Raw genomic sequence first — 18751 nt, forward strand, 5'->3', positions numbered from 1 at the left:
TTTGTTTGTCCCAATAAACTCACAAATTTAACATCAACATGCTTATTTTGTTCTCTAACGCTGCAACAATTTGTCATTGAATGGAAATTTGGGAACTGGTACACAGAAGTTACATCTGCAACATATTAATATAGAGATGGACTGATTAATTAGTTGGTATTTAATGGTTAACAGGACTTAGATCCTAAATGTTTTGTCAATTACTTTTTGGATCTTTGTGCACAGCTAAACACCTAAAGAACTAAAATATTATAATTAATCATAACTGTTGGACGCCTGGACAACAGGTACATTAGAAACAGTTCTAGTTCAGTGTGTGGGTGCATCAGACTGCTTTAACCACCTTCAGACAGATTTCAGAATGCGTGCATGTCTATGTTCAATCAAATAAAGTTCAGCAGACACCAGCCACTGACGGCACGATGAGAACTTCTCAGTACACTGCCTGAATAACAATGGCCGACAGCACAACTGTGCATCTTCTTCTAGCACAAGAACCCTGCTTTTGTGTCTCCGTCTAATATCAGCCAAGGTTGTTGGCAACAGTTTAGCAGCCCACCGCCCTCGTGCTCCGTCACACACTATCTGTGACACATGCCCAGCGGCATGTTTTACTGTTTACGCCTCGCTATGAATAATGATTGACCAGATGGTTAAAACTTCTCACTCAGCATGTTGCGTGGCTGTAGCTGTGGTTCCATTGTGACATCACTGTCTTCTCCTTTGAAACGTCCTCCTGTGCGAACAAGCTGTTTTTACCTCACAGTGAGAGAAGACACAACAAGTCCACACGCACCGGAAGTAATGTTTGAAGATACACAGTGTGTATCTGTGTGTATCTGTGTGTGTGTTTGTCTTTGTTTTGGATGGCGTGTCACTGTGTGTGTGAGTATTTTAGTCTGGTCTGGGGCAACATGCCAGCACTACTCTGCATCACACTCTGCAAACAGCAGCCTCGGATAGAGAGAGGAGGAAGAAGAAGGAGGAGAAGAGGAGAAGAAGAGGAGCATGATGGGAACAAAACACTGCTGGGCATTAATGTCTGTTTATCTAAAAGTGCTGTTTCATGACCTTGATCAATTCCAGCCTTTTCACCACCACAAATCAAGAAGTCCAGACATCTGCAGACCTCAAAAACACCACATCAAAATTCAAACAATTTTCAAGGATTTCAAGCACCTGCGGGACCACTGAGTGTGTGTGTGTAAAGAAACACTGTCCAAAACTAGGTCAGACACTGAGAGACAGAATGACTGGAGCGAGGAGAGGGTAGCGAGACAGAGCACAATTTAAAAAGCAATTGTAGGATGAGTTAATGGAGAATTAGATGATAAAAGGAGATAGATGGACGTGGAGAGAGAATGTAATTAAGGACAAAATATATCATTTCATTCCCGACTCGCTGCACAGCCTTCATCAGCAGAGTGGCTGTTTGTTTAGAGATTTTAATTGTTTTCGTTCATGTCTTTTGCAGTACTGTTGAAGTCTCAGCCGTGCCAGTAATTTATATTTAAATGATGACACTGGGAGTTAGAGTTTCACACTCACACAGGCACACAAAAGAAAAAGAAATACAAACTGATAAAGAGTCAGGAAGGACCAAGTTCTCAGCTTTGAGCTCATTATACTTGCTGTGTATCTTGCAGAAGTTGAGAAGTGCATGTCATGAATTTTCAATATGTGCCCGGGCTTTTCTCCTGCTACCATGTCTCTCTCTCTCTCTCTCTGTCTCTCTCTGGAACACAGAGCTGGAGTTGTGGTGAAATCAACAAAGAGCCACAGCTCCCCCATGTGGAGAAAGAGAAGTATTACATGACGGTGAGGTAGATGAAAACTCTGTTTCCTTGACTTACAAGAGGCCAGTTCAAAAAGATTTGGCAGGTGTTAAGAACAAGCGTCTAACTACAGGCATTAAAACAACACATCATCAAACATGAACTTCAGCATACAATCTACCATCCATCCATGATTATGTATTCAGTGACTTTTTCATTATATTTGACCAAACAATTTTTTTCCCCCCACCAACATGTGAAAGTTGTTATATTAGCTATTGTGTCCCACTTACTCCTGTATCATCAGAGACTCACAAGCCAGCCAACTGCCTGTGGCTCAGGTGGTAGAGTAACTACTAACTGGAAGGTCGACGGTTCGATCCCCAGCCCTGGCTGCAGGCGTGTCCTTGGGCAAGACACTTAACTCTAAGAGGGTAAATGTGAAGTATTGTGAAGCGCTTTGAGTACCTGAGTAGGTAGAAAAGCGCTATATAAGTACAGACCATTTACCATTTGGCGCCGGTTTCGTTACAGTGACCCTGACAGGAAGAGGAAAGGCTATCCACCGTCTGGTGCCATTGTTCAGACACAAACACATGGCTTGAACACAGCAAGATGGATGAGCATAAGATTCATGAAATCACAAGATTAACAAAAAAAAACCTTGCAAGAGGTTCACTGCTTTAATTCAATCACCAGGGTTGTGAAATGAGTGTGTATACCGGGACATTACATTGTAACATTTTACTTGGTGTCCTTTTCACTACAATCCATCATTTAGCTTTCACATTACAGTAAAGGTCAAAAAATCAGTCAGAGCTAATGGAGGAAGATCGACCTTTATTTATTGAAACTGCTTGCATACAAAATATATTGCACTATAACCAGACATGTCAACCCAAACATCTTAAATGCTAGTAGTATGTACAAAAGAAAAAAAAATGCCCAAAAGTGCACACAAGGTTTTACAGCTTTTTTTGACTACCCTGGTTTAAGTATCTACAGATTCGCTGTGTGTCTTCACTTCCTGGCACTCTATTGTTGAACAGCCCACAATGTGTCTAGTTAGTATTTGTTTGTGTTATATACATTCTGCAAATAAGTGTCCGCTGACGTCTGCTGTGGACCGGTGAGCAACGATAACGACAAAAACTGTGGGTCATCGGACCTTAGAACGGCTGCCCGTGAGCGATGCTGCCTTATTATGTTTAGAGAGCATCGTTCCTTGGTCAGAAAAACAAGATTCATAGAAAAGGTCAAGTCCAAGCTTCAGTCACATGACCAACATTTGTAAGACAACACAGTGCTTGAAGAAGAATACAAATTCACAATGTGCTGCTGGAGACAGAGAACTGCACTGTGGTCAGCGTCACACAAGAAAAAGCAAGACAGTGCATCTAAGCTGCACTGGAACCCTCTTGCTGCCATTTGGGATTCCCAGTAAATGTCTACCAGGGAGTCCACATGATAGCATGTGTGCTGCCGGGGATGAATCCAAACGCACACGCACAGTGCACGCTGTTGTATCTGTAACTCTGGTTTGGGATCCCAAATGGTTTTAACAAAGCTACTCCTGTGGAAATGCTTCCCATGCTACTTTCTGTACGACCACATTTATGCTCCCAGAAGGGCTAAACACCAGACAGAGAGGCTAGATGTCTTATTATTATTTTTTTTTTCTGCTGTACTCATCAGTTGCGATAACTCCACGGCAAGTCATGAGAAAACAGCATAAGTGGATAACAATGTCACAACCAGTAAGTATTGAAAGACTTAGTAAGTAAATGCTTCCTTAGCACCATTTCTTCTGTGACCGTGAGTGGTCAGCATGCAACAGTCCTCATGTTTATTTAAAATGTACAGTCTCCACTATGGTACAAGACATAGTGTAGCATTACAATTTGTTAGTAATGCCTCTAAAAAAAATCCAACTCAAGCACAGAGACGCTTTTAAAACTTCAGCCGTCCCTTCTATCAGTTAAACCTGTGAACCTGGTGTTCAATACACCAACAAGCAGGGTGAAGCACAGTCACAGATGTAAAGGATTTCATTTTTTTTGTGTGTGAGAGAGAGAAGTCTCACCACCAGGACCTCACTGACTTCATCTTAAGAAAACTTTACATCAGTCACAAAACAGAAAGAAAACATAACAGAATCTACATGAGACACTCGTGGTTGATGAAAAGAAGCTGGGTTTAAATTGTTCGGGGGTGTCTGTACACACAAAGCCTAATATTTATCCAGGGTCCTGCCTATAGGAAACATTTACCGCCTTAAAGATAAAAGGGGAAAAATCCACCGTGAAATATCACAAACAGTAAGAAGTCAGCTGGTGCACATTAGAAAAATGTATTCTTTCTGAAGCTGGCAACATGAATGCCATAGAAATCAATAGATAGCCTGGCTAAAGATGAGGAGCGTGGATTTATTACCACTTACAGACTGAATCTACTGCAGCTTTTCAAAGTAAAGAAAAAAAGCCTAAAAGGTGACAGTGGCTTTATGTTGGTACTCTGGACAGATAGAGCTCCTTCTGTTGTGCTGTAAAAGCTTAAATTGCAGAAACATATTAGGTTCTTTATTTTTTTTAATCATACATTTCTGTTTGTGTCAGAAAAAGAAACTCTTAAAAGTCTAGAATGGAAACCTGTGTGTCGAATTATTGGCACAAAACAATAAAATAGGCTAAAATCAAGACTAGGAAATTTCATCGGACAACATCATAACCAAACCTGCAATATATATTTTCAATGGACTTCAATGAAATTTTGGTGTCCATAGTTTGATAACAAGTACTAGCTGCAGAGGAAAATTTGCTATGTATAAATCAATCTTGTGTCATTTTATCAGGGGGGACTTTAACTGCTTTTAAATGTCCCAGTCCTGATGCACTGTGGACATCTCCTCGTCCTCTCCTAATGACAGCTGTGTGTACACTCAACCTTGCTATGGAGGCTACTATCTTTTCCACACATCATTAAGTTTATTATCAAGAGCTCTAGCATTGAACTGATATCAAACAGCAAAAAAAAAAAAAATATCAGGGTAAGTGCACATTCGAAACAATAGTACAAATCTTTTCTCAGACAAATAATGACATCATTATGTACAGTATGCCCCCTCCCTTCTGTTCCTCCATCATGTTTGTTTTTTTTTTTTGTTATTTTTTACAATGCAAAGCAACTCCATACTGTTGATGCTCTATTGACATGATAAAGGTTACTTTCACTGGAGCCACATGATGGCTGCAGGTGGAAAGTAAACGTCCTAACAGATTAGTGACAGAGAAATTGACACTCATACTTTTTGAAGAAAAAGTAAAGTAGCCTGGTTAACTCATGTTTCCTGTGACACTTCCTAAAAGTGAAAAGGTCCTCATGTGTCTACGGTTGTCTCACACACTGACAGCACGTGTTAATGATCTCTGGCTAGTCAGCACAAGGAGAAAAGAAACACTGATTAAAATAACTGAACTCATGTGTATCACCTTTTTTTTTAACATGTCCAAATCAGAGAAAAAGAAAAAAAAGAAGAACACGCATTGAATACACTAGAAAAGATGCACAGGTAAAAAGACCTGGTTGGACATGTGAGATGTCCTCAGCTCCTTTCATTGCTCACTTACTAAACAGCGTGAAAGAAGTTACACACCACTTTGTACTTCAAGCTTAAATGTCAGAAAAGGAGTGCACGTGTGGAGATAAAACCCTTTGGTGCCACTCAAGGCCGAGAACAGCACTGAAGTAGCTGAGTCCATTTCACAGATCAATTGAGCCAGGTCGTTAGCTACAGGCTTCTGTTTGTACAAGGATACACCTTCAGAGTCTGAAAAGGATCAGTTGCTTAAAGAAAGCACTTTCCTGAAGTCTGTCCGTCTCATAAACATCGACAACCTGCGCTCCGACTTCACAGGAGGCTCGAGATGCTGCCAGTGTCAGCGACGACAGAGCTGGAGCTTATCAGGAGAAAGCCATCTTTAAACATCTGCTCCATTATCAGCGTCTGCTCATCCCTGATATACACGTCTAGGTTGTGATACTAGCCACAATTAAAGGCACATGTCACGTAAAATGTGGTAAAGGGTTCCCTGAGCATTTGTATGGATCTTTGCCAAATCATTACCGAGGCAACATTATATTTAAAATCTTTTAGTTTTTCTTATTGTAAGCATAATGCTCTGTTTTTGTATCTGAGTAACTCAAGGTGTTTTAAGTGCAGACACACTCAATGTCATCAGAGCAGTTGAAATAAATGGCTGCTAGCTGGGTGCAATCAAGATGACACTGATGATTGATGAAATATGTTCTGGCTAGATCTCAAATGGTGGAAAAAAAAATGTCGAAACATACCGTGCCAAAACACTAGCTGCTAGCCGGGTGGTTATATATTCCATCAGTCAATAACTGGATGCACTTTTTTTGGCAAATGATATCTACAAATGCACAGAGAAACCTTGAGACTTTTTTTAAACAGTAACCTTTAGGATCTCTAGTCCTACTATCAGTCACCTTTTCATCTCAAGCATCATAAATCCACAAATGCTTTCTACACTAGCCCATCTACAGTATGTTACTGCAGTCACTTTGAATTTAGGACAATTTGGGATAAGAATATACATGATCTTTGAAGGCTTTCCATTAACTGTACTTTCTATTGTGAGAATAGAATCCTTCTGTGCAAAAATATTTATGAAGTAGGAGACTGGTCAAAGGGTCTACCAAACGGCAGGTTGGAACACCTTCTGATGGGCGCTAGAAGTCTCATTTGCCTGTCCTGGTCAAGACACTTTCAGCCTCCCAAAGACACAACTAATCTTTTTTTTGTTTGTGTCAGTGTTGTCACAGAGCTCCAGCTTGAAGCAGAGCGAGCACAAAACCATCAACACCACTGTTTCACCCCCCCTAAAACAGCAAACTGTCACAAAACTACCCATGATACAGACACTCGTGTGTGTCAAATCCAAAACCTAAAAAGACTGGGACTGAACATTCAAATGAGACTGGTAAGGTTCTTTTAGAGTTCAATTCACAGAAACGGAGGAGCATAAATCCAAGGCACAAAGACAAAGATGGATCGTTATGACCAGGATCTACTGACAGACTGCAGCTCCATGACTGTGGGACATGTTTTAGCATTTTAGTTAGAAACTCCTCTGTTTCCACATAGAAAGTAGATAAAAGCACAGAAAAAAAAGATTTTTCAGCACATAGAAATGAAGAAAAATTTCAGATCCCTGTTCACACTCCATACATTGTTTATGGTATAAAATACAGGTCAAAAATAAAACTTATACCAACCGTTTATTTTTTTTTCAAAGTATTAACACTCCTCTACAGCTAGCAAAACAAACTTTAATACAATACAAAGATTTTTTTTGTTTATTTTTTATAAATTAAGCAAGAATTCCGGTGAGAAAATGTTAGCCTGTCTGCATGCACAACATCCTGAAGTTCCTATAACTGTCATCCAACCAGTTTGCTTTGTTAAGTAAGAATAAAAAAAAAAAAAGAAAATCTAACTTACAGCCTGGTAAGAATGTGAAGCATGGATTCTGTGTAATGTAAGGTGTTTCATAATAACTGTACATAACTGTAATTAACTTGCCTGGCTAATGTATAGGAGTGAGAGCTGCTCGTAGGACAGGTAAACAAAAAACACCAGCAGTTCATGACAGACACTAAGAAAAGCTGCTGATGTCCCTAAATATACAGATGATTTTCATCAAAGTGCCTCAGATTTATGTCTCCCCATCTGTATGTACTGTATGTTTTTTTGTTTTTTTTTTTAATTTATGCCCAAGCAGACAGTTGAGTTTTACAGTATCTAGAAAACAAGAAAAAAATGCAGCTGACAGAAAATGAAAACTTGAGCATATCAGTTTGTAATTCATTCTGAAACATGGATGCTTTAAACTTTCAACTAAAAAAAACAAAAAAACAAAAGGAAATCCATAAAGTGCCCTCTACAAACATCTTCTTCCAGTCTGAACTCTCACAGATATGCATGTTTCCATGCATAGAAAAAAATCTGGGCGACACACAGACACATCCCTGTCCCTTGGTTAAAGACTAAATGATTTAGGATAAGGTTTAAAAGTCTCCGAAAAACGTCCTGATGAATGTATTTATATGCAAAATGTGATGATGTGTTGCTTAAGTGTTGGAGTTTGGAACTTTAGACCCAATATGTGGAACACACTGAAGCTGCCACCTGAATGTGTGCTTTCAATCATCTCTACAAAACCCAATTTGGTGGTTGTAATTCTGTCAAACAACATATTCCTTATTTCATTACACTCGGTTTTTTTTGAGTGTAAGAAAGTCCAAATGGGGCAAGAGGAAAAAAAAAAAGCAGCCGATTTAAAAAAATGGGGAGGAGTGGGTCTGGGGTCAATGCTTTAGTGAGATTAAATCCTGCTTCTTCTTTTCTGTCTCACTAAAAACTTTAAACCTTCAACTTCAACACCAGAGAAGAAACGGAACACCAGCCCAGAATAAACCAGATCGGCTCCGGCCTAAGACTTCACTACAGTAAACTCTTCCATGCGGATGGAAATATGTGTGTTCTTGACAAAGACGGAAAAAAAAATAAAAAGCCAGAGATTGAGACTATATGAGTTGCCTGTGTGTTTCTGAGTGTGTGTCTGTGTGTGTGTCTGTCTAAGTAAGAAGGTCCTCCAGTGGTGTATCTACGACACTCCGTTCACCAAAGCAGGAGCGTCCTGTTTGTCCTTCTTCATCCCTCGGTCTCTGAAGGGTCTCTGATGGTGATGGCGGGACTGGCCGTCACCGATGCTGCCCTGGGATGAGGAAGGCCCTCCCCCTCCTCCTCCTCCTCTCCCACCTGAGGAGTGCTGCACGCTACGCTCGTTGTTTCCATCCACACGGATCTGTGGGAAAAAAGAAACATAATGTACAGTCTGGTGGTCCCACACTGCAAAACCAAAGGCCCTTAAACCTGGTGAGTTATCTATCCATTACTCCAAAGTAATCATGGATCTCATTGTGACTGTCTGATGTGTAAAGTATCTGGACTGTGGAAATCAGGGTTAAACACACAAAGGTCTGTTTATATTAGTGATGATTAAACTGCAGTGTGAAAATTCATCTATGTGCACCAATGGTGAAGAATCACTGACAGTTCCTGCAGTAACGTGGATTATTACAGCAGAAAAAGGCAGCTGTTGCAGAGGTGTTTCAGGAGGTCATCCGTCACCTCCTCGATCACAAAATGACTCAGTTTGGTCATAGTGGTTTACTAAGTTTTGTTATCAAATCAAAGTAATTCAAATCAAAGGTAACTTGTCCACCTTTAGATGAAAAACCGGCAGGTTGATTTAAGATGTGAGCCTGTATGATTTATTTTTGGTAATATTTAAATGTGTATGGTACCTGTAGGGTGTCCTCCTGCACTCTTGACTTGGGGTCTCTCACGTGACGAGGCCTCGGCTCGCTCCACTGCATGTCGTCACCTGTACAAACCACAACGTTTTTAGCAGTCAAAACCTGTAATGGCCCCTCCAGTCTGAGGTAAGCAGCTTGTTGACAGTAGTGTAGCTTGAAATCGGAGCACATTCATGAGTTTCATACTTAGATTAATGTCAGGGGAAACAGTTTCTACAATATAAATGTAGACGTTCCTAAAAAAGCCCCACTCATAAAGAGAATTATTTTGCAGAGATCTCATTATTTGATTCATTAAAGCTAGAATTTATTTTGAGTTCTCGCTTGTTATTTTTCAATTTGAAAAAAAGATCTTGTCCATTCATTATCTTAAGAATAACCTCTTCCATCAACTAGTGAAAAAATAGGAAAACAGTTTAAGAAACATGTGTACAGAGGCAGAGAGCAGAAATGCCAGATAAGAAGAATCCTGAAAGTGAACACTACTGTTACCCACCTTTATATCCTCCTCCTCCTCTTCCTCTCCCTCCTCGTCCCCTTGGTCCACCGCCGCCTCCTCTCTTCCTCCCATCTGTCCGCCTTGGCAATGTCCCGCCTCCTGTCATCAGCTCCTCTGTGGGCGCCAGCGACCAATCGCTAAGCTCCTCTCGGTGGTCTGACTCTGTCTCTGAAGCATTGGATGCCTCTGAGTTGGTACCTGGGGGCCCAAGCACACAAAACAAATGTCATTTCAACTGTATCATTAGACACTTTGAGTTACAAAGCTACATTGAGTTAAAACTTCCGATTGACCAGTTTGTTTTATAGAAGAGTCAACATGTGGGAAAGAGATTCTCTGTGCTTTAACTTAAATATCAGAACTCCAAACACTCACCCTGAAATGGGGCCACTGCTGTGTTTAAAAAACACTGAGGTAATTATTGATTAAATTTCGGATGCAGCGAGTTTCTCATACCTGAGGCAAAGGCTGCCCCTCCCCCTCTCCGCCCTCGTCCACCTCTTCCTTCGCCTCCTGTGTAGGGCTTCCCTCCTCCTCGACCCATCCCCATGCCGTTATCGAACACATAGGTTTTGTCCCGTAGGTTTCGGGGCCCCGTTCCCCCTCCGCTGCCTCCGCCTCCTATCTGCCTCAGCTGCTCGTCGATCTGAAGACGCTCCATGCGCAGCTGATCCACCTCCTGCAGACACGGACAAATAAAAACAGTGTGGTGTGTTGAGGTGCACGCTAGCCTCTTAGTTTAAGAAGCTTACCTCTGTTTAGATCATTTTTTAGGGAGGTTCAATCACTGTGCAGTTAAAGCAAACCTGAGGACACAAACCTTAAGGTAGTTGAGGTGATAGTCTAGCAGTACTGTAGCGTTGGAGATGCTTTCCTTGGTCCCCACAAACACAAATGGCACCATTCCCTGTCAGAAAGTACATGACAGAAAAGAGTTGTACTTCTCTCACTGAATGGTGTTAAAGTCTGTAACACTGCTACCAGTATATTCTATCTATGTTCTCACTGACCTCATCAGCTGCTGCTGCTGCTGCCGCCGAGGGTTTTTTGTCATTTTCGGGCTCAATACGAACCCGCACCACACCAGACTTATCGACCACCTCCTGGATCAGTTTGCCATTCTTGCCAATCACCTTTCCTAAAGGAGCAAAAACAATGTAATCACCGAGAGCCTGCAGAGCTTTTCATCTCACCGGTCTTCTTTGATTCCGTTTACTCACCTACTAAGTTCCGGGGAACTTTGATGACATCTTCAGCAAACTCCAGGAAACTCCTGGCAATACGGACAGCATCCTGGTCCTTAGACAAACAGCAAGACAATCTCCTTTGTTACACCACAGTGGTAAATCTGTAACCAACGACTAGAACTGGAGCCAAGCGGAGCCATCCTACCTCTCCATATATGTGGAAGGTGCATGTTTCCTCGTCCAGGTCTATGTTAGTGACTCCAGGAACTTTACGTGCTTGCTGAATGTTTGCCCCGTGAGTCCCAATGGCCAGACCCATCAAATCATCTCGAACCGCAAACTGTTCATGAAAGCGTGACGCCAACTGTCGGGAACTCTACACACACACGCAACAGTAAAATAAAGGTAAGCACAATGGACGCAACAACAACGGGACAGGAATGATGTGAGAGGCAGACCTCTAAACACTACAACGTATGTTTGCATCTGCCTACCTCCAGCTGTCTGCTGGCCTCTTCGTTCCTCATCATGAGAGACAGTTTGGTGCGAAGGCTCCTGAAGTGCATGTCACTCATCATATTAGCCCTCTTTGTTGTGACCTCATTCACCGACTATGGGAACAATAAAAGCCTTATAGATTCTCTGACTCATCAAAGAAAGAATACAGATGATGTTGGATGCCCTCCAGTGCCCTCAACATAAAAAAATGAGATTTTACCAAAATGACCAGCTGCTTTTTCTCCGAGTCGTAAGTGACGCTGAACGCTCCCACAGCCTTTTTGAAGTCTTTGTGTGCGGATTCCTTGGAGCACCTGGTGACGCAGATAATATGAGTGAAATTTATAAATCATTTTTGTATCAGCATGTTTGTTTCCGTGGATCACTGTGTGATTACACAGGGATTACAGTGACTGACTGACAGTTACAGTATAACAAAGACATGCATCTGTTGTCCTATCACTGTCATCAAATGTAAGGCTTTAAAGAGTTGCATCTTTGCCACAGTAAGCTGATATGGAAGCTTAGTCAGTGAACTGTGACCAACATCCTGCTGACAGACTGCCCTGCTAATAATGGACAGGCCAAAGTAATATGACAACAATTTTTAACCCAACCAAAATGTTATCGTCACATGTCGAACTTACAACTGCCGTAGATCGTCGGGTACATCCAGCCTGATCTTTATGAAGGTGTTTTTGGTGACTCCTTTATTCGGATTGACCGGTCGTAACCGCTCCAGCGTCACTATCTCATTTAGTGTAGCGTCGCATGCGGCATATTCTATTACATAAAACTAGAAACACAGAAAGGTTATGTGTGAGTAATGTAAACGGGGAATGTGCAGCAGCAGGGCTGGGAGAATAATTCTGCATAATTGTATAATATAGTGGATTTATATAATGAATAATTTTTTTTTTTAACCAAAGCACTAAGCCTTACCTCTCCTTTGACCATGCGAACCTTGGCCAGCCACCATCCACATGGCTCCTTGTCATTAGCCCTGGAATACACCTGACAGAAACACTCTCACAGTTAAAATGGTCCACTCATTATACAAACCCTTAAAAAAAGACACATGCAGGAAGTCACTGATCAGTACTACATGGAGCGCCATTCTTTTCAGTTGTGTTGTAAAGAAAGGAGATTATTGTAGCCTAACAGATTTCAAACCAGACTTTATTCAACAAATAGTGTAACCTTCTTATCCTAACCACGGCCACTGCTCCAGGCATCTGAAGGTGCCAGGTTCAGGAATCATACTGCCAGCCTTGTAGCACCCCCACACCACCTGAGCCTCCCCCTTACAAAGAGCATAGTGTTTCTAAACTGACCATGCATGATTTCATTTTCTGAAACCTTTGAATCAAACTCACCTCCACCTCATCGCTCTCATTGATCTCTTTGCAGAACCCTGTTGGAGGAGGAAAACGGACATCCTGGAGCGGGATCTGGCGCTCAGGCTGCCAACTGAGAGGATCATATACATAAAAGGAGTTAATGATGGCCAGTGATATATTACAGCATGTTATATTTTATTGTGTATACTCACTTGTTTTCAAATGCCACAGTGAGTGATCCCTCCTGAACATCCTTCACAAAGGCCTGAAGGAATCACAGGAGTAAGGTCAGTTTTAACACGTGTCAATGTAAAAGGATCCAAAAAAAGAAAGGTATTACTGAAATCCCAAAATGACACAAACAAACTTTGAGTCAGGTTTGTCTCACACAGTCTGTGTCCATGTGTGTCAAGTAAATGCAAGTAGGACATGCAATGCCTAGAAGGAAAAGAGAGCGATGGAGAGCCTAGCCTGTGGGCTGCATTAACCTGGCAAGCTAGCAGACAGAGATGGATGAAATGAAGCAAAAAAAAATGAAAGCTTCTTAAAATCCCTGGAGATTTAAGAAACACTTTTTTAACTAACAACACCTTCTTGACCTGTGACCATGCTTAAGATTGTGACTCTTTGAACTAGCAGGTTCAAAGAGGAAGCTTAGAGTTTAGTATCCATATTCATCCACCCAAAACAGGTACAACGGCAGGTAAGGCAGGAGGATCCTTATGAGATTCTACAGTTCCATGTACTGCAACTTGTGCATTGTTGTTGCCATTATTATAAGATTAACCCGGAAGGGTTAATGTCCTATATATGCAGCTATTTCTAAGCAGTTGTTTAAAATAGTTAAAATGATCTCCCTCTGCTCTAAGGACTAGCTCAATTAATTGACAGCAGAAAGTAAATGAAACATCTGCCATATTGTTTTAGTATTTCTGTCACAAATGAATGCATGAATGTCATTATATTTAAGATGTTCATTACATTTTAGATATGACTGTTGATAGCTGATGTGCAGCTGTCATGTTTCTAACAGCTCAAAGACTGTCAATATAAATAACTACACACTTCAGACCCACACATACGGCTTTCAAGTTCTAAACTGTGTGTTCACCCACAAAAACAATGACTTTTTTTTCTACCACTTTCTTCAAAGTCACATTTTGTATGGGGCATCAACCAGTCAAACCTTATCTGATCAAGCCCGTAATCTACAATATGCTGGGAACCAAAAAACCAACTGAGTTTAGCATTAGTATCCCATAACAAAGGCATCAACAGGTCACATTATGTCGTGGATAGCAGCAGTGTGGCTCCAAGAAACACTGTTCTCTAGGCCTTTATGCGCACAAGCACACACAGGGAATTTCTAATAACTCAATTATTAGCACCTATTGGTAGTCAAACCGAAAACCATTTTAATGCCATTTTTAATGACACACACAATGACTAGTAGGACACTATCTTACAACCCTGAAGCCATACTTAAATTTGATTAAGAAATAACTCCCATCCATATGACAGAGACTACACCACTCTCAGTAAAGACACAGAAGTGCATCTCCATTTGATGCTGCCATGTTTAACAAAACACCCTGGCCCTCCCATACAGAGATCTGCTTTGGTCAGAGATGGACTTTAGTGATGTTCTCATTTCTCCGTCTATTTAATTTAGCTTGCACTGAATCCATCAGGAAAGGTCTAAAGTTGGCTTGCAGAATGGACTGCATTCCAAATCGAGACAAATTACAACCCAGAACAGCTTCTGAAGGCAGTGTTGCATTTACGATCCTCACAGTAGCAGAAGCGAATTATTGGTGGAAAGGCATTGTGGATAAAGTAATTGAGCTACTCTTTCAAATCATCTTAAAATAAATATTATTTAGAACATTGTGTGTATTTCCATCCCTCCTCTTTACAGTATACACTGCAAAACTTGAGGTTTTCACTCCACAGGCATACCTGAGCCACTCAGTGGAGTTTTTGTTAAAAAACAAATACTTCACACTGAGCAACATTTGTCTGTTAATTACATATTAACATAACGTTTCTACTCCTTAAAGGTAATGAGCACTTATTCCATCATGGACCCAACACAGGGATCAGTCCTCAGCTCTCAGTCTAATCTGTGTACAATCACCGTTCATAACACTCTGAACAAAAACTACCTTCACACTGGGAGGCACCGAGATCACACGAACAACACCCAAGTTTGCTGCATATATGATTAATTAAGTTACTTTGACAAACACAAACCATGACCCAATTTTGGCATCTGCCAGCCACCCTCTGTCCATCACTCTACACATAACGTTAAATTACAATCACGTCAGTATAACCACAACCATTCCAACAACTGCATGGGTGTAGCAACGACATAATAACCAGTAACTCGGTAATTTAGCGGGCAGCTTTCAGGTTACAGTCGCAGTGTAGCGTTAGCTTTGTTTACAGATTTCCTCCCTCCACGTCCCGGTAGAGGCTGGGCAGGAGCACTGAGGCCCCAACATACATGAGCATACCTCTGAGATATCCTGGTAAGACAATTTCAACTTAGTTTTCCTTTCGTTTGCACGCTGTGAAATGGCCGGGGTGACGGGGGGCCACAAGAGTCATAAACTTACCTTATAAAAGGCTCCGCTTGCCCCCCTTACTTCTACGACAAGCTCCTCCATGACGCAAGTTACTACTGCTCGCTAGCTAGCTAACTACCGTTAGCAATGTTAGTAGCTAGCTAGCTAGCTGGCTAGCCTCACGCTAGCCAAGGCAGAGTTCGCTATGGTAGGCTTCGCTAGCAAGCAAATATATCCTGCCAGCTGGATGCAAGAAGAGGCCACTGTGTGTCACCGTAACGCTTCTCCGTTCTGCACCGTCTATGAATTTTACGTTGGTTACTTGCAGATTTGCTGTGCCGAATTTATGATGAATCAAAGACGAAACAAGTAGCTAGTCGGGTTAGCTTGTAGTAGCTAGTTATGTTAATGTTATGTGATTAGTGGTGGAGCAGCTACTGCTGGTCGCATCACTCCATGTGACGTCTCCGCTTTCTTCCTCTACTGAAATCTGAGGCTGCTTACACTCACATGAGCCTGTTGCTGCTCTCCGTGGGCAATAAATAGCAATGCTTATTTGAAACAACAGGAAATGTATATGAATAAAAATGATCACTGTCCTTGCCTCATCTAATTTTTTAATACAAATAAAAATAAATAGGCCTTTACCTTCTCCACAGTAGAAAGAAACATCTTTATCTAGGAATATAGGATACATTTTTCAAATTTTCTACTGCGCTTTGTGCCTTTATAAAAATATACACTTTAGGTGATCAAATACCAGTGACACATGGGATCTGCTGTCATGGTGTTTGGTTAGTGAAACCCACCACTTCTCACTGTGGGAAACAAACGGGCTGTAAAACCCTACCCTGGGATTTCAGAACCTAGGACAGCGACTATTTTCTCTATAAGATGTGTTTTCACACCAGATCCAGCTTCATTTCATGATGTAAAATCATGTCACACACGCACAGATAAACCTGGATTCAGTATCAAAAATAATACGTAAAAAAAACATCTTATATTTTGCTTTTTCTCTTTCAACCTCCAGTGCCGCCCATCTGCTACATCCATTAATAGGCACATGATCTGCTTGAGAATTGCACTTTTTAGCCAAAAACAAGGAACAACCACAAGCCACATGTTTAGAGAGAAAGAGGGAGAGGGGAAAGATGGAGACTGACTCCAGACAGACATGGATTATAAGTCAGAGAAGGAAAAAGAATTTGAAAGTATTAGGGGTCAGAGAAGCAGTGAAGCAGCGACAGTGAAATATGAGATGGGCATAGAAGGACTTAAAGGGATAAAACTCTAGCAAGATTAGGACAGAAATAGAATAAGAGAATAGTAGAGACAGGGTGACACACCAAGGGTGAAACAAGAAACAGGACAGAGAGTGAGAGACCCGCATGCAATCAGAGGTTCCTGTGTGTGCGGGAGAACAATCGCCAAACATCAAACATGAATAATGAAACTCTGAGTCCAGTGAAGCTTCTTCAACAGTTTTTATCAGAAGTCCCTTTTGTGAGATTGTAACAACAGCAGCATGTTACATAATGAAGACAAACACATACAATCCATCATCGTCAGCTCACCAACACTAATAAATGATGGCCACGTCCTAACAGTAACACCACTGTTAAGGCTTTTGTTAAAGGAGTGCTTTGGTATTTTGACTTTTAGCATGCAATATTTGGAGTATTGATCAAGTGAAATATATATATAGCATTTTTCAGGATGATGTTTTTGGCCCTGTCAGCTGAAGTCATGAAGGACACCACCTCCAGCAGCACACTGCTATGCTGTAATAACACAGGCAGTCTGTCTGCTCTGTTGCTCATACACTACCGTTCAAAAGTTTGGGGTCACTTGGAAATGTCTTTATTTTTAAAAAAAATGTTTGTTTTTTTTTCCAGTGAAGATAACGTTAAAGTAATCAGACATGCAGTCTAGACATTGTTAATGTGGTAAATGACTATTCTAGTTAGAAAATGATTTTTAATGGGATATATCCAAAGGTATACAGAGGCCCTTTTCCAGCAACCATCATTTCTGTGTTCTAATGGTACATTGTGTTAGCTAATCCTGTTAAAAAGGCTAGGAGAAAACTCCTGTGAAATTATGTTAGCACAGCAGAACTGTTATGCTGATCAGAGAAGCTGTAGAACTGGCCTGGTGACCCCGAACTGTTGAACGGTAGTGCATGTATTAACATTAGAAATACTGGCAATATGGTGTATCCTATTGGACAACAATAAGCCGATTATTTTCATTATTGATTGTGTGTGGAAAAATGCCATTCAATCAGAATTTTGATTGAGTTGTCTAGTTCAGCATTCTTGCTATTTTTTCCAGCCAGCAGTCCAAAACCTAAATTAAAGCTGCAAGCAGCATTGCGGGCCCTCGCGCACCTTGCGATCCGCGGGGTCATCGCAGTCTTCTCTCCTATGCTCTTGTCTCCTATACTCTCCTGTCCTATGCTCTCCTCTTATTTCCACAGAGATACAACGAACACATGTTTACAACCAAACTTTCCTGCTACCAGTAGGTGGCGCTATGACCGTATCATCCTATTAGCATATATATCTGTTCAGACTCGGGTCCATAGCAGTACTGTAAGATTTTGTCCACATTGCATAAAGTATATGGGTAGTACTGCATAAAACACAGCGAGTTCCTTTGTAATGGCGAACGGTCAACTTTGAGGCCACTCCCCCGCCACACGGTAATACTTTTGAAAGAGTTTTGGAATGCATCTATTCCCTATGGTGTCCTGAGTAGACACAGTGAATTTCAGCTCAATTGCATGAAGTATGTGAGGCGTGAAAAGTTTTGAAGCAGTGTCAAAAATAGGCAAAAAATTGCCACAAAAGTCAAAATGGCAGACTTCCTGTTGGGTTTGGAGGCGGGGTCCAAGAGACTTTTTTGTGCGTCTTGGGGTGATACACATGTGTTCTAATTTTCATGAACCTGTGTCAAACTGGCCAGCGGGGCTACACATTAGGGCAAAAAATACAGGGAGTTCCTTTGTAATGGCGAATGGTCAACTTTGAGGCCACGCCCCCACCACACCGTAAGACTTTTGTAAGAGTTTTGGAATGCGTCTATTCCCTGTGGTGTCCTGAGTGGACACAGTGAATTTCAGCTCAATTGCATGAAGTATGTGAGGCGTGAAAAGTTTTGAAGCAGGGGCAAAAATAGGCAAAAAATGGCCACAAAAGTCAAAATGGCGGACTTCCTGTTGGGTTTGGAGGCGGGGTCCAAGAGACTTTTTTGTGCGTCTTGGGGTGATACACATGTGTGCTAATTTTCATGAACCTGTGTCAAACTGGGCAGCGGGGCTGCACATTAGGGCAAAAAATACAGGGAGTTCCTTTGTAATGGCGAATGGTCAACTTTGAGGCCACGCCCCCACCACACCGTAAGACTTTTGTAAGAGTTTTGGAATGTGTCTATTCCCTGTGGTGTCCTGAGTGGACACAGTGAATTTCAGCTC

General features: G+C 41.4%; 1 protein-coding gene across 1 annotated transcript; it reads right to left on the minus strand.

The window, feature by feature from the left end:
- Positions 1 to 7063: 7063 nt before the first annotated feature.
- Positions 7064 to 15743, minus strand: fmr1 (fragile X messenger ribonucleoprotein 1). Its single transcript, XM_028415871.1, has 15 exons — positions 15325 to 15743; positions 12916 to 12968; positions 12740 to 12833; positions 12306 to 12377; positions 12011 to 12159; positions 11584 to 11677; positions 11360 to 11476; positions 11071 to 11241; positions 10899 to 10977; positions 10689 to 10816; positions 10499 to 10585; positions 10135 to 10357; positions 9676 to 9876; positions 9168 to 9247; positions 7064 to 8665 (listed from the first exon to the last, which is right to left on the minus strand). Exons 1-15 carry the CDS (start codon positions 15373 to 15375, stop codon positions 8465 to 8467), a joined length of 1800 nt encoding a protein of 599 aa, XP_028271672.1. The 5' UTR covers positions 15376 to 15743; the 3' UTR covers positions 7064 to 8464.
- Positions 15744 to 18751: the final 3008 nt, after the last annotated feature.

Source organism: Parambassis ranga, chromosome 10 (assembly GCF_900634625.1).
Source record: "Parambassis ranga chromosome 10, fParRan2.1, whole genome shotgun sequence".
NCBI lineage: Eukaryota > Metazoa > Chordata > Actinopteri > Ambassidae > Parambassis > Parambassis ranga.